This window comes from Cynocephalus volans, chromosome X, assembly GCF_027409185.1.
Source record: "Cynocephalus volans isolate mCynVol1 chromosome X, mCynVol1.pri, whole genome shotgun sequence".
Lineage (NCBI taxonomy): Eukaryota > Metazoa > Chordata > Mammalia > Dermoptera > Cynocephalidae > Cynocephalus > Cynocephalus volans.
The window spans coordinates 146,292,989-146,306,040 of record NC_084478.1 but is presented as its reverse complement, the minus strand read 5'-3'; the positions used below and the strand labels follow the sequence as shown (position 1 = coordinate 146,306,040).

Genomic DNA, 13,052 nt, shown 5'->3' with positions numbered 1-13,052 from the left:
CCCACCCACTTCCTGCCCTCCATCCTCCCCAACAACCATAGAGCTGCTTTCTGTCACTATAGATTAGTTTCCATTTTCTAGACTTTTACATAAATGGAACCATAGAGTATGTACTTTTTTTGATCTGGCTTCTTTGACTTAGCAAAATATTTTTGAGGTTCATTCGTGTGGCAGCATGTATCAACAGTTCATTCCCTTATATGGCTAAATAGAATTCTGTTGTATGGATTCACCAGTTTGTTTTCCCTTTTTTACTTTGTTTTATTTTCTCTATACTACTTATCACCACTTGACATGATGTTTATATTTTTATTTGTTTGTTAGTTGTTTCCCAGAATTTAAGCTCCACTAGGGCAGGGACTTTGTTTTATATACCGTTATAACCACAACAGTTGGCATATGGTAGGTGCCCAATAAATATTTGTAGAATGACTTGCATTTTGCTCTAGACTTTTAGTTAAAACAGCAACAACATAGCTTTGATATGATATTGATGTTTTGGTCATTTATCCTGAAAAGCAACATTGGGTTGGCCAGACATACATTTCATTTGGAAATCATAACAGGAATTTTAAAAATTGTTTCTTGGTTGTCTTCTCATTCATAAATTATAATAAAAAAAAATAAATTATAGGAGTAAAGATTGATCTTTTAGCAGAAAAATTAAATATCAGTGTTCAATGACATGTATTTGGTGCTATAAATTAGTTTATGCAGAATTTATGAGTCAAACCTAGGCAATTAATTCTGATGGTTATTCAAAAAGAATCAGTCATAAGGACAATGGGAGAACAAAGGGATTAGTCAGGATGAACACTAATTTTGAATAATCAAGATTTTACTGTATTTTAAAAGAAATGCATTGTTTTGCCCTGTTTGCTGTGTGTGTGTGTGTGTGTGTGTGTGTGCGTGTGAGAGAGAGAGAGAGAGAGAGAGAGAGAGAGAGAGAGAAAGAGAGACATTCTGCTTACTGAAACATGAAAACCTTGTTTGTTTTAGGATCAGATTTGCAAGTATGTCTCCCCAAGGGCCCAACATGCTGCTCAAGAAAAATGGAAGAAAAATACCAACTAACAGCACGATTGAACATGGAACAACTGCTTCAGTCTGCTAGTATGGAGCTCAAGTTCTTAATTATTCAGAATGCTGCGGTTTTCCAAGGTGAGTTCTAGGGATCATTTTAGATGTGCTACTCAATGGCATCATTATTTGAGCACTAGGCTTTCAAACGCTAAATATAATTTATAAATTACCATTTCAGCATTAACACGATATTTTTAAAAAACCTCCCAGTGAGAGATTCTGGTTAAGGAAAAACAGTTTTTAGAGAAGCTTCATTTTAATCTTTGGAAAGGTGGGTATTGTCAAAAATCATTGTCCAAGTGCATTCTGTTTACCTATATGTAAAAGTTGTAAATCTCTGCAAAAAGAGTAAATGATACTTTCTCTCAGCTAGCCCATAAGATTTATTTAAAAAACAGGTTTCCTTAAATACTGAGCCGAGTTTTCTCTAGGAGTGAGTTAGATATTTGTGGAACACACATGAACTCCTTCAGACCACTAGGACCATTTCTATTTAAGAGGGAGAAACTGGCTTGTCGGCCTAACGTTTTCCTGTTTGTATGAGTGGTTACCTCTCTTCTCTTCTTGAATCTTAGTTCTTACCATGCCTGCATATGGCTGTGAAAGAAGCTGCTGTGGCATTTCAGAAGGGATAGGAAATTACATTTCTCCTAGCTAACTTGTAGGGCTATCATAGCAGTATGGGGAGTGCCTCTCTCTATTCAAATACCCAGCTAGGGATGATGATGACGGTGGTGGTGGTGGTGGTGGTGGTGGTGGTGGTGGTGGTGGTGGTGGTGGTGGTGGTGGTGGTGGTGATAGCAAGTGCTTACATAGCAGCACTACGTTCTAAGTGCTCTTTTAACTGCTTTACATATATTAATTTATTTAATCTTCACAATATACCTATGAGTAGGTAGTGGTATCCCCATTTTATGGATAAAAACCTACGGCACCGGATGGTTAAATAACTTGCCCGAGGCCATGAACCGATAAATAAATGGTGAAGGCAGGATTTGAACCCAGGCAGCCAGGCTCTTAGAGTCTATGCTTTTAACTACTTCAGCAGGCTGCCTCCTGTGACTGGGAAAATTAATTATGGATATTGGGCTTTCTTCTATCCTTCCTCAAGCAGACAGGACCAGCTGCCTTTTCTTGTCCCACAAAGAGAGGATTGGAGTCAAATAGAAAAATAACACTTCTGACTACTTCACATTGCAAAGCTTTAGATTTATGGCACCTTTGTAAGACTTAACCTCTTTGAATTGTTAGGTGGGTTGATTATAGCTTATTTTGTGTATTATAATGAAATTGTTAGGATTAGCTAAGAAAATTATTCAAATTAGCTAATAAAGCATACATTCACAACAGTTTCTTGGGTCAAAGCCTCAGGGGATGTTAGGTTGATTATATGAAGTACAATATACAAGCTTGAAGTATTTGTTAACCTATTTATGCAGGCAGACTTGTGGAAGACTTTGTTGAGACTAACAATTTGGCAATAGAATGAATAATTTAAGCTGATTTTAAAAATACATGTGCCATTCATGTACTTCCTAGATTGGTTTTGATGAAAGTGGGGTGATAAGAAGTGATGTGATGTGGGAACTGGGTTGAAGTGGAGAGCTGAATTTTACTCTTTGGGGCATCAAGTTACCTTTTTAGAATGGAGTATTAGTGATTTGTTTAGTTCCCAGAATAACCAAGCCCACAGATGTTACCTTACAACCCTTGCCTGTCTGGAGGCGGGTGGTAGAGTGCTCACACTGGTATTCTAGCATGCAGAATAGCTGACATAGCTGTCCTCTAAGGGCCCGTGTGTTAGCATTCATATCGCTGCCCAGTCCTGCACTTTGCATATTCTGTTTTGTAGGTCTGAAACAGCATGAGACTAGGAGAGAAAAAAAGTTGTGACAGGATTTTGATTGGATAAGCTTCCAGATATGGCTGCTGTAGCATGAAAGCTGAACACTAACCGTGTGGACAGAGGATGGAAAGTGAGGGCAGCATCTGCTAGTATCTTCTCTCTCTCTCTCATGCACACACACACACATGCACATACTTTCTTTCTTGAATTGTGGGGACAGGCAGAAAGACAACCCTAGCAAAGGAAGATGGAGACAACTAAATGATGTCTGAACTCATTATTGCTGGTGCCCTCTACGTTGTCAACTCATGTACTCATTCTTTACCTTGTTTCATTCCCTTTTCTTATTATTTTCCCACTTCACTTTTAGAAAAAATAAGTCATGGTTCCAGACCTCAAGGAACTTACTCCATGTTTGGAGGGACATTGCCCCTAAGTCCTTTCTGTAACAAACATTGGGAAAGACAAGACTTAAAACCAGGGACCAATACAAGAGGATGTATTATTAATTGCTAAGAAAAAGAGAGCATCTACTTCTTTTTTTCTTATAACTACTTATTATCTTATGAATTGAAATTGGGCTGCAGAACTGTTTTTTGTTCCCTAAAATAAATCCCCTACCCAAGATTCTGGTAGACCAGATTATTGAGAAAATTGCCCCAGTACTTTGCTCATGTGAAATTTGATGTGGCAGCTTTTGTGAGCTGTTTTCTCCACCACATGCAGTTGAAGAAAGCTCATCTTGATCTTGGCCTAGATCCACAATCTCTTTAGGATTCCTTCACTAGTCCACATTGGGAGTATTTAAACAGTGAGTGCTTTCTGAAAATATGTGCACAGTTCCACGAGCAATCCTTACTGCCTTGATTTGGATTTTATGTCTTTGTTTGCAGGAAGCCTTTGCCCTCATAAATGAGCCGGGGGCTTTTTGCTACAATGGTTGGAGTGCTCTGTTGCTAATGTTGTTTTGATAATGATTGAAGCATAAAAAAAAAATTGCTCTTTATTTTCAATCTTTGCATTGCCTCGTTTCCTAAATTTAATTTACTTAGATGTGCTTAGTAAAATGGGGCAGCACAATCGTTTTTGTTTCAGCTTAATTAATTCTTTTTGAAAAACTCCTCTGAAAGTAGATTTTCCTTTCTCTTTCTCTGTTTCTTCTCCCCTAACTTATCATACTTATGATGATAATAATAATAGTGAAGATTTATTAAGTGCCTATGATATGATGCTTACTTTTACATAATTATCTCATTTAATTTTCCCGGCAGCCCTGTGAGGTCCGTGCTGTAATTATCTCCATTTTACAGATGAGGAAACTCATTGATGCCAGAGCTTCTTCCAAGCCATCCTGTGACATGTTTTCCTTGTTCTTAGTGTGCTTGAGCTAAAACAAAATTAAGAAGTTGTAGGATTTCTGGTCCTTGGGAAGAAAAATGGGATAGAATTCTAAATTTTTCATCATATCTCCACCTCTACACCTTCAAGCCTTGAGTTCTGTTTTCTTTGTAGATTGTATTGTGACTTTCAACCTTGTACTGTCAGGAAATACTTGGGTATGTGCAGGGTTGTTTTTTTTTTGGGGGGGGGGATGTTGGGTGATTCTAGACTTCCCCAAGGTGCCACTGACTTTGAATGAGAACAGACTCTTCAGAATGCAGCAATACTTTGCTTTTTCTGGAAGTTGCCTGTCCCACAACTTGAACTATCTTTATCAGAGAGTTAAAACAGTGGTTAAACAGAAAACATTCCTGCACACCTAAAATGCCATGGAGCTCCTGCTTGTATAGTTGACTCACCTAGGAGCACTTTTGGTCATTGCTTAGAGCCTACTACTGTTCTAAATCAAGCAGTCTTTACAAGCTTGATTTTCTGGCTTTCTAACATGTGGTAGATAAGCAGTTAAAAAGAAGGGTTGTGGAAGACTGATGGGTGAGGTGCATATGAGCAAGAAGTTACAAGTGATGGTAAGGCTGGAGGACATAAAAGGGGACTCAAGAACTCACTAAATGTGGCAGTTGGGGCATTTAAGACTAATATATCCCTAGATGCCTCAGTAGCCCCTGTATTATAGTAAGTCCAATAGCTGATGTTCATAATAATGGTTTCAAATCAATGAGGAGAGATCAAGTAATGTCCTTTTCTTAATATTTCCATTTTGAATGGCTAAAAATAATTTTTGGACAATAAAAGAACAATAAAAGAAACACTGGACTTGGAGTCAGAAAATGTAACTTTTAATTCTAGATCTGCATTTATGAGCTTTATGATTTGGGGAAGTTATTTAGACTCCAATAATCTTAGTTTTCTTATCTGTAAAATGGGGATAAAAATTACAGTTCTGTGTAATGTATATCGACATGTCTTGAAAACTGTAAAACATTATATACGTGTATTATCTGGATAGCTCATTTATGTGGACCACTTCACCCCAGGTGGTGCCAAATAAATAACACATTATCATTACAGACATTAACTTGGACAAGGCTGGAGTTCATGATGTACTTCAATAACTTTTGCCTCATAAAGATAACATATACACAAACAACTCCAATGCACAGGTGAGAAAGTACTTTAGGCCAAGGACCCTTTGAAAAGGGGGTTTATTTTACGCACTCTTGGATGTGAAGCTGCACTGTTTGAAATGTCAGTACTGCCAGGAGCAATCCTTTTTTCAGCTTCCTAAAGCTTCTCTTCTCATCTGTACCTGGTATATTTCACACACAAACAAGTGACTAGGTTTGTTGTGTTTACTTCATGTTTTTGTTGCTGTTGTTTTTTCAGGTTTCTATTTTATTTATTTATTTTTAAAATTTTGTTTTTTAATTTACACAATAATTGTACATATTTATGGGGTGCAAAGTAGTATTTCGATACATACATACATTGTGTGACGATCAAATCAGGCTAATTAGCACATCCATCACCACAGACATTTATCATTTCTTTGTGATGACAACATTTGAACTCCTCTCTTAACAATAGTTTATTGCATATTTTCAAATGGCTAGGCTGGCCAGTTAGCTCACTTGGTTAGAGCATGGTGCTGATAACACCAAGGTCAAGGGTTCGGATCGCCTTACTGGCCAGCAGCCAAAACTGTATAAATAAATAAATAAATAAATAAATAAATAAATAAATAAATAAATAAATAAAAAATGGCTAGAAGACAAACCATAGTTGAGTTGCATTTTCTGGTCAAGGGTTTGGATCCCCTTACTAGCTAGCTGCCAAAACTATATAAACAAACAAACAAACAAATGGCTAGAAGACAGGCCAGAGTTTAATTGCATTTTCTGGTCCATGCTATTGTGGCAGAGAAAAGGAAAAGGTGGGTCTAGAGATCGTCAGTCAATCCTTGGCTGATGTTGGAAGGCTTGCTTTCTTCTAACTGCTTTCTGCGGAGGAGATGAGAAGGACGTCTTTGAATGGGGAGGAGGGTAGCGCTTCTGTGCTGCTTCTGTTGCTCCTCTCCCTTGTTTTCTGTTCCCATCTGCTCTTGGCAGTTTTTATACTCTTTTCTGTCAGATTCCTGTCTCTCCTACTCCCCCTAAATAAAATTGACCTTGTTTAGACCACCCTTTTCCATCAGCTCAGAGCAATTTCTCCAGTCATTTCTGCTTGAAATAACTGTTTAGGGACATTATTCAAGCAAAGCTTTTTTCCTTCACAGTTAATATGTGACTAAATAATTGCTTGAATGTTGATAAACATGTTTTTGAGATTCAATCATTTGTTAATTTAGGTTTTATAATGTAGTGGGGGATTTAAGTGGGTACTGAGCAATTTTTCTCCATTTCACAATTTTTTCCCCCTGACTAGCCTGACAGTTGTGCCTGCACTCCAGCTCTGTGCAGGCTGAGCCTGGCTGAGTCCATGATTCAAACTACTGGCCATTCTGTCACAGTCCTTTCTTCATTGAAAATAACGTATGGGAGAGAATAATTACATTGATGTCTAATCAGAGCTTAATTCATTTGCCAGGGATAAGTATAACAACATTAAACTGAGTAGAAGAATTTTAGGATCACAAACTATGACCATGAGTGAGGTTATATATCCTCAAAATGTAAATTATTAATCAAACCACTCAGCTGTTCAGCAAAGCTCGAGTAATCCCATTATAAAAGGGTGAATTTCTCATCAGAGCCCAGAAGATGCTGGCTTTAATTAGTGGACTTTTATGGCACTGACTCAAAGAGATATTTTGGTTACAAAGTTTTAAAAAATGCAATTCTTTAATTATTAGTGCTATTGGAAAAAACAACTGGAAACTGGGTGTTTAAAGTCGAAAATTTCAGTTTTAAACTAAGAACTTTTGGATTCGGTTTCTTTCAAAATTCTGTGGCTTTAGCAGAGCCAAAGGCTGGGGGAGTCGTAAACCTTTCCTGTGCCCTCTATTGATTTAGAAAAGTCAGTCATTAGGCTGAAAACTGTTTAATAAAAAGAGCTTAGAAAAATGACTCAGTGTGTAGGCGGAGACTGTTCTGGGGCCAACCATTAGGTGAGGAGATTATGCAGATTAACTCTTTTACCCCAGCTCATGGCCCTAGATTTAATAGGGCTCTAAAGTCACCCCCCTCTTGCTATTATCATCACTGCCCACCTTTCTCACTAGTGGGCCGAACAAAGCAAATTAAAGGACATTGTCCCTGCCCTCTAGAAGCTTCCAGGAAAAATACTACTTTTGCCTAGAGTGATTACTCCCCACCCATCCCCCACTGGGATTTGTTTACTTTCTGAAAACATATGTTCCACCTCCTCTTTCTGTCTTGCTGAGTTGCACTACCTGATATCAGAGTAATGAAGCATATGTTTGAGAGATTTGAATTCTGCCGTCAGTAGAGTGGAGGTGGAAACAATTTTCCTCTAAGCTGGAAGTGGTAACAGAAATTCAAAGCACCTTTCCTGCTATTGTCTGGGAGTTGCTTCCAGGGGCTGAGGTACGTGTCTGTCCGCCTTTTCTCTCATCCCACCTTTCAGTCAGTCACAGGGACTTGTTTCTGCCTTCATACTTCCTCACATCTTTTTTCTACATCTCATTCTCCTTTGTCCTCTCTGGGTCTTAGATGTCTAATTTTCACATGCTGATGCCTTCTGATTTTAGTTCTTCTCTGATTTCAGTTACAGGTTCCATCAGCTCACATCTTAGACTATGAGCAAAGCATGACCGGGTTTCACTCCTTTAGTCTCCTCCTTTGCTTCCTAGTTCATCAATGGAGTGTAATGATTAAGAGTGCCATTTTGGCTGAGTTTGAATGAGTCTGGGTGGAGGTAGTCAGGGTGGTGTGAGGAGAAGAAAGTTGAGTGCTTAGGTGAGGATCAGAAACCTCTTCTCTGAACATGTGCTAAATCAGTGAGAGATAAAGGAAGTTTCCTGTTCTAAAGTGTTTCACTTGTATTATCTCATTTAAACCTCACAACAACCCATGAGGTTGGTACTTTTATTAGCCTCATTTACCACTGAAGAAGTGGAGGCTTAGATGGAGTAACTTGTCTATAGTAGCACAGCCAATAAATGGCAGACAGAAGCTGAACCCAGGAAGTGCAGCTCCAGAGCCTGTGCCCTTAACCACCACGTGTTACACAGCCTCTGTGTATTTTGTTTCATGGTTGTGGGTAGTCTCCTCAATTCTAGCTTTCTTTCCTGCAAGGGAACTATAATGTATTTAATTTGGAAAACAGTTGCTGAGCAAGTACGTAGCATATCTGAAGGCAAATATTATGGGGGATTCAAAGACAAAAACTACCTCATGCCTACCTTCAAATAGCTCAGAAGTCAGAAACCAAGATGTTTATATATGAATAACTTGGGAACAAGGCGTCCTAAGAGAAATGCTGTGAGAAAAACTCTACAGTTTTCCATTGGAAGTAGGGGGGATCCAGGTTTTAGGGGGCTCAAAACTTATACAATTTGGTGGCCCTCTTTATGAAAAAGACAAAATTAAAAGTACAAAATGCCTGTGGCTTTTCTGGGAGAAGGCACGCAGGTATGGCTCCCTGTAGCTTAAGTTTCATTAGCTTCACAGTAATTCCACCTCTGTATGAGAGTGTAGAGTTGGAAAAGATTAATTCTAACTAGAGGGTAGAGGTTCTTGGAGGAGATGGCCTGTATGAATTCTCCAGACAGACATGGCTCCTGATCAAAGATAAAGGCAGGTGAGGGAGTTAGGTAAATCTTATTCTCAATTAAATTCAAATTCAAATTCTTAATTGCCTGCTACATACCAGTCTTTCTGGACTCCCTGGCTAGCCTTATAGCCTCTCACTCAGCCTTCCCTCTCAAAAGGACCAAACACCTACAAGGGAAGCAGAGGGCCACAGTGTGAAGGGCATGTGCTCTGGCTTCAGGCAAGCTGGGGTCTAGGTCTTAGCTCTGCTCTTTCCTCTCTTTGTGACCTCTCTTTGTCACTTCTCTCTGAGCCATTTATTAAAGAGGGTTAAATCGGATGAGAGCAGTGAAGAACTCAGTCTTATGTTAGCCCATAGGAATCAAATGCATGGTAGCCATTGCTTTTATTATTCTCTCTTGTACGTTTATAAGCACAATTGTGTATGAAATAAAATTACTTTGCAGTATTGAATGTCACATATCTGGCATATATACATTTTTTAATGTTTTTAATGTTTTAATATAACTATAATTAATATAAAAATATTCTAGTTTACTCACTCATAATCTTACCATTCAGAAATAATCACTTGTACCATTTTCGTGTGTTTTCTTCTTCTCTCTGTGTGTATATGTGTATATTTAAGACTATATAGTAGGCAGTTTCTAAATGGTCCGCTAGTGGTCTGAATGAGTTCATGTAGCCTCTAGATCTAACCAGCAAAGGGAAACTGATTTCATTGGGTTGCATTAGGAGAAGGAGAGCAAAAATGTTGAAAGGAAATCAGAATGCTTATGATGCTCCCCTCCTTTGCTTGAGTTCTTTAACATTGGTTCTGGATCCCATAAACTGAAATGTAATCACTGGAATAGACCAGGATCCACTCTATTCCATCTTCTGAGAACCTGTGCTTTTTGTTTCTGGCACTTATCAAGTTTGCAGTGGGACACGTGTATGTATGGTTATTTGATTAACATGGATCTCCTTTACTAGAGAATGAATTCTCTATGGGTAGGGCTTATGCCTATTGTAGCAGACCCCTGTATCCCCAGGTGAGACAGTAGGTAGTCAATAAATGTTTGAATGAACACACACACTCACACTCTCAACATTCACACAAAATTAAAATAAGTAGTATTAATAGAAGCGTATTTCTAACTCTTCCCCTTCCCCTGCAGCAACTGCCACTATGACCAAATAGAAAAGATAGAACCTGTTGCCTGCAGCATTTACTTCTAGGTTCTAAAATCAACTCTGATGTAATATCTTAAAAGTCTAGATAATGGATTGATGCTGGCCCACTGAGATGGGAACATCTTATGTTTACCTGAGCCTCTGCCTCTGCTACTGGCCTCACCACTCCCAGGCTTGCTGGTTGTCTTTTCTTCCAGCCTGACCTAGGCTCTTCACAGAGCACTGTGAACAAGGTTCAGTGCCACAGATTTGCACCTTGTTACCAAGAATCATGACAATGTTGACACCTGTCAGCTTGGCCAAATATGCTCTTGTGTGTCCTACCATCCTTTCACAATAACTGGACAGGAAGAGAAACTAACTTTTCTTGAATGTCTCCTATACAGCAAACAGTCATACTTGTATTTATTTTAATCATCACAGCATCCTTTCAAAAATGTGGTATTAATCCCACTAAAATTAAAACTAAGAGAGTTTGGTAACTGAGGCAAGTTAACCCAATGCTAAATAGTGAAGTTGCTTGACGCAAGAATGCTGAATTCTAAATTTGGTGCTTTTATCCTACATTACTATGTGTTCTCTCTCAGCGTGGTTGCTAGTGCCTCTAATTTGGGGGCCATTCACATAACCTTACCTTTCCTTAGATAGAGTTTTATATTTGATATTTTAATGGAAGGCAAAATGACAGAATAGGCAGGCTTTAGAGTCAAAACAGTTCTGAATTCATATACTTCTGTTGCTCACTAGTTACATAACCCCCTTTTACAAAATGGGGATAATAGTTACAACCTTCCAGAGTTGTTGTGAAAGTGAGCCATAAATTATGTCAAGCATTTACCATATTGCTTGGTATATAATAGGTACTCAATAATGGTAGCCATCGTTACTTTTTGAAGATAAAGACTAAAGTTCTTATTCTTTTTCACATCTGTTTACAGTAGCACTTCCTTTGTCAACTCTAATAAATTGGAATTTGATCTAGGTATAGTAATTTCATCAGATATAGGTAGGACTAAGATTGACTCAGGTTGAAGAAAAGACTTGGTAGGCAAATGAATAGTGTAAACAAAATTGTAGAGAGAAATTAATAACTGATTTAAGAGGATTTTTTAAAATGAAATGTTCAGTATGCATTAAGAAATCAGTAATCAATAGGTTCAGTAGAAAGTATTCTTATCTATTTGTTAAGGCAGGTTTCTAGAGGCCAGTGGATTATTTATTCATTCTTAGTTACTGTGAGCCCTTAAAAGAAATAGCACAAACTTTATTTCGGGATTTTTTAAGAAACAAGTTTTTGCTAAATAAATAAGTACTAATTTTTTATTAGAGGAAAAATTTAAAAACACAAAGAAATAAAAAAGTAGAAAATAAAATGACCCAGATCCTATCTTCCAGAGGATAACCACTATTAACATTTTGGCATATTATCTTTCATACTTTTATTCTTATGTTATAGGTGTGTGTATTTTATTTCAAAAATGGAATTATACTGCTTTTTCATGTAATAGAGCCATCTTTCTATGTCAATAATATATTTCTGTAACACAATAGAAATACAGTATCTTGGGGCCACCCTCTACTTAGTAATGTGAATGTCTCATATGTTATTAATCCGACCCTCTCTATTGTTGGAAATTTAGCTGGCTTTCAGTAAACCACAGTTAGATAAATAATGCCCACGTAACTAAATATTTATGCACATTGTTAATTATTTCCTCAGGATAAATTCCTGGGACTGGAATTGCTGGGTCAGAGGCTATGCAGTTTTTAAGGTTTCTCACATTTATTGCCTATTTGATTTTTTTTTTTTTTTTTTTTTTTTGTGGCTGGCCAGTATGGGGATCTGAATCCTTGACCCTGGTGTTAAAAAACTGCACTCTAACCAACTGAGCTAAGCTAACCAGCAAGCCCTAACCTATTTGATTTTTTCTAAAGTTAGTACCTACTTTCATTTTTGCTAGCAATGTATGAATGCCCATTTTCCTAACCATTTGCCATTTGTCATTTTACAATAACCCCAGTTTGGGTGAAAAAATATTTCTCCGTGATGACTAGGATGATTTGTTGATCATTTGGACTTTTTAGTTTGTGTTTTTTTCTCATTAATATTTTTTCATCATTTAAAAAATATTTAGATTTTTGTTGTTTCTTATTAGATGCTATTTTCTTTTCATATTGATTTGTAAGAGCTCTTTTTATATTTAAGATTCTAGCCCACTTTGTATGTTATAAATTGCTTTTATTGGTTTGTTAATTTAATTTTTCATTTTTTTGTGGGGGTTTAAAAACACCTTCAGTCAAATGTATCAGTACCTTCCTTTGGTTTCCAATACGTTCTTTGGTTCTTTACTAATTGATATTAGCCTTAGTATGACTCAATGATGTGTTCTGTTTTCTATTCTGCACCACCTGTGTGATAATGGGTAAGTAATTTAAAGTGTCTGAGTTTATTTTCTTATGTGCAAGATGATAACACCTGAACTGCCAACCTGCCAGTGCTTTTGAGGATCAAAAGAGGTAATGTATATGAAAATGCTTTGAAAAGTTTAAATGACTATTACAGTTTTTTTTTTTTTTTTTTAAATTTTATTTTGTCGATATACATTGTAGCTGATTATTGCTCCCCATCACCAAAACCTCCCTCCCTTCTCCCTCCCCCCCTCCCCCCCAACAATGTCCTTTCTGTTTGCTTGTTGTATCAACTTCAAATAATTGTGGTTGTTATATCTTCTTCCTCCCCCCCCCCGTTTGTGTGTGTGTGTGTGTATGTGTGTGTGTGAATTTATATATTAATTTTTAGCTCCCTCCAATAAGTG

The 13,052-nt window shown here is 37.5% G+C and overlaps 1 protein-coding gene across 3 annotated transcripts in view; it reads left to right on the top strand.

Moving 5' to 3' along the window:
• Window positions 1-13,052, top strand: part of GPC3 (glypican 3) — a 423,767-nt gene that overhangs the window by 28,898 nt on the left and 381,817 nt on the right. Inside the window, exon 2 of one of the 3 annotated variants that reach the window (XM_063083953.1) lies at window positions 1,000-1,113. The exons of 1 other annotated variant lie outside the window; for it this stretch is intronic. In XM_063083953.1, the coding sequence (XP_062940023.1) occupies window positions 1,000-1,113 (114 nt within the window). Of the gene's footprint in view, window positions 1-999; window positions 1,162-13,052 lie in introns of all 3 variants that reach the window. One more of the 3 variants, XM_063083952.1, reaches the window with a different exon arrangement.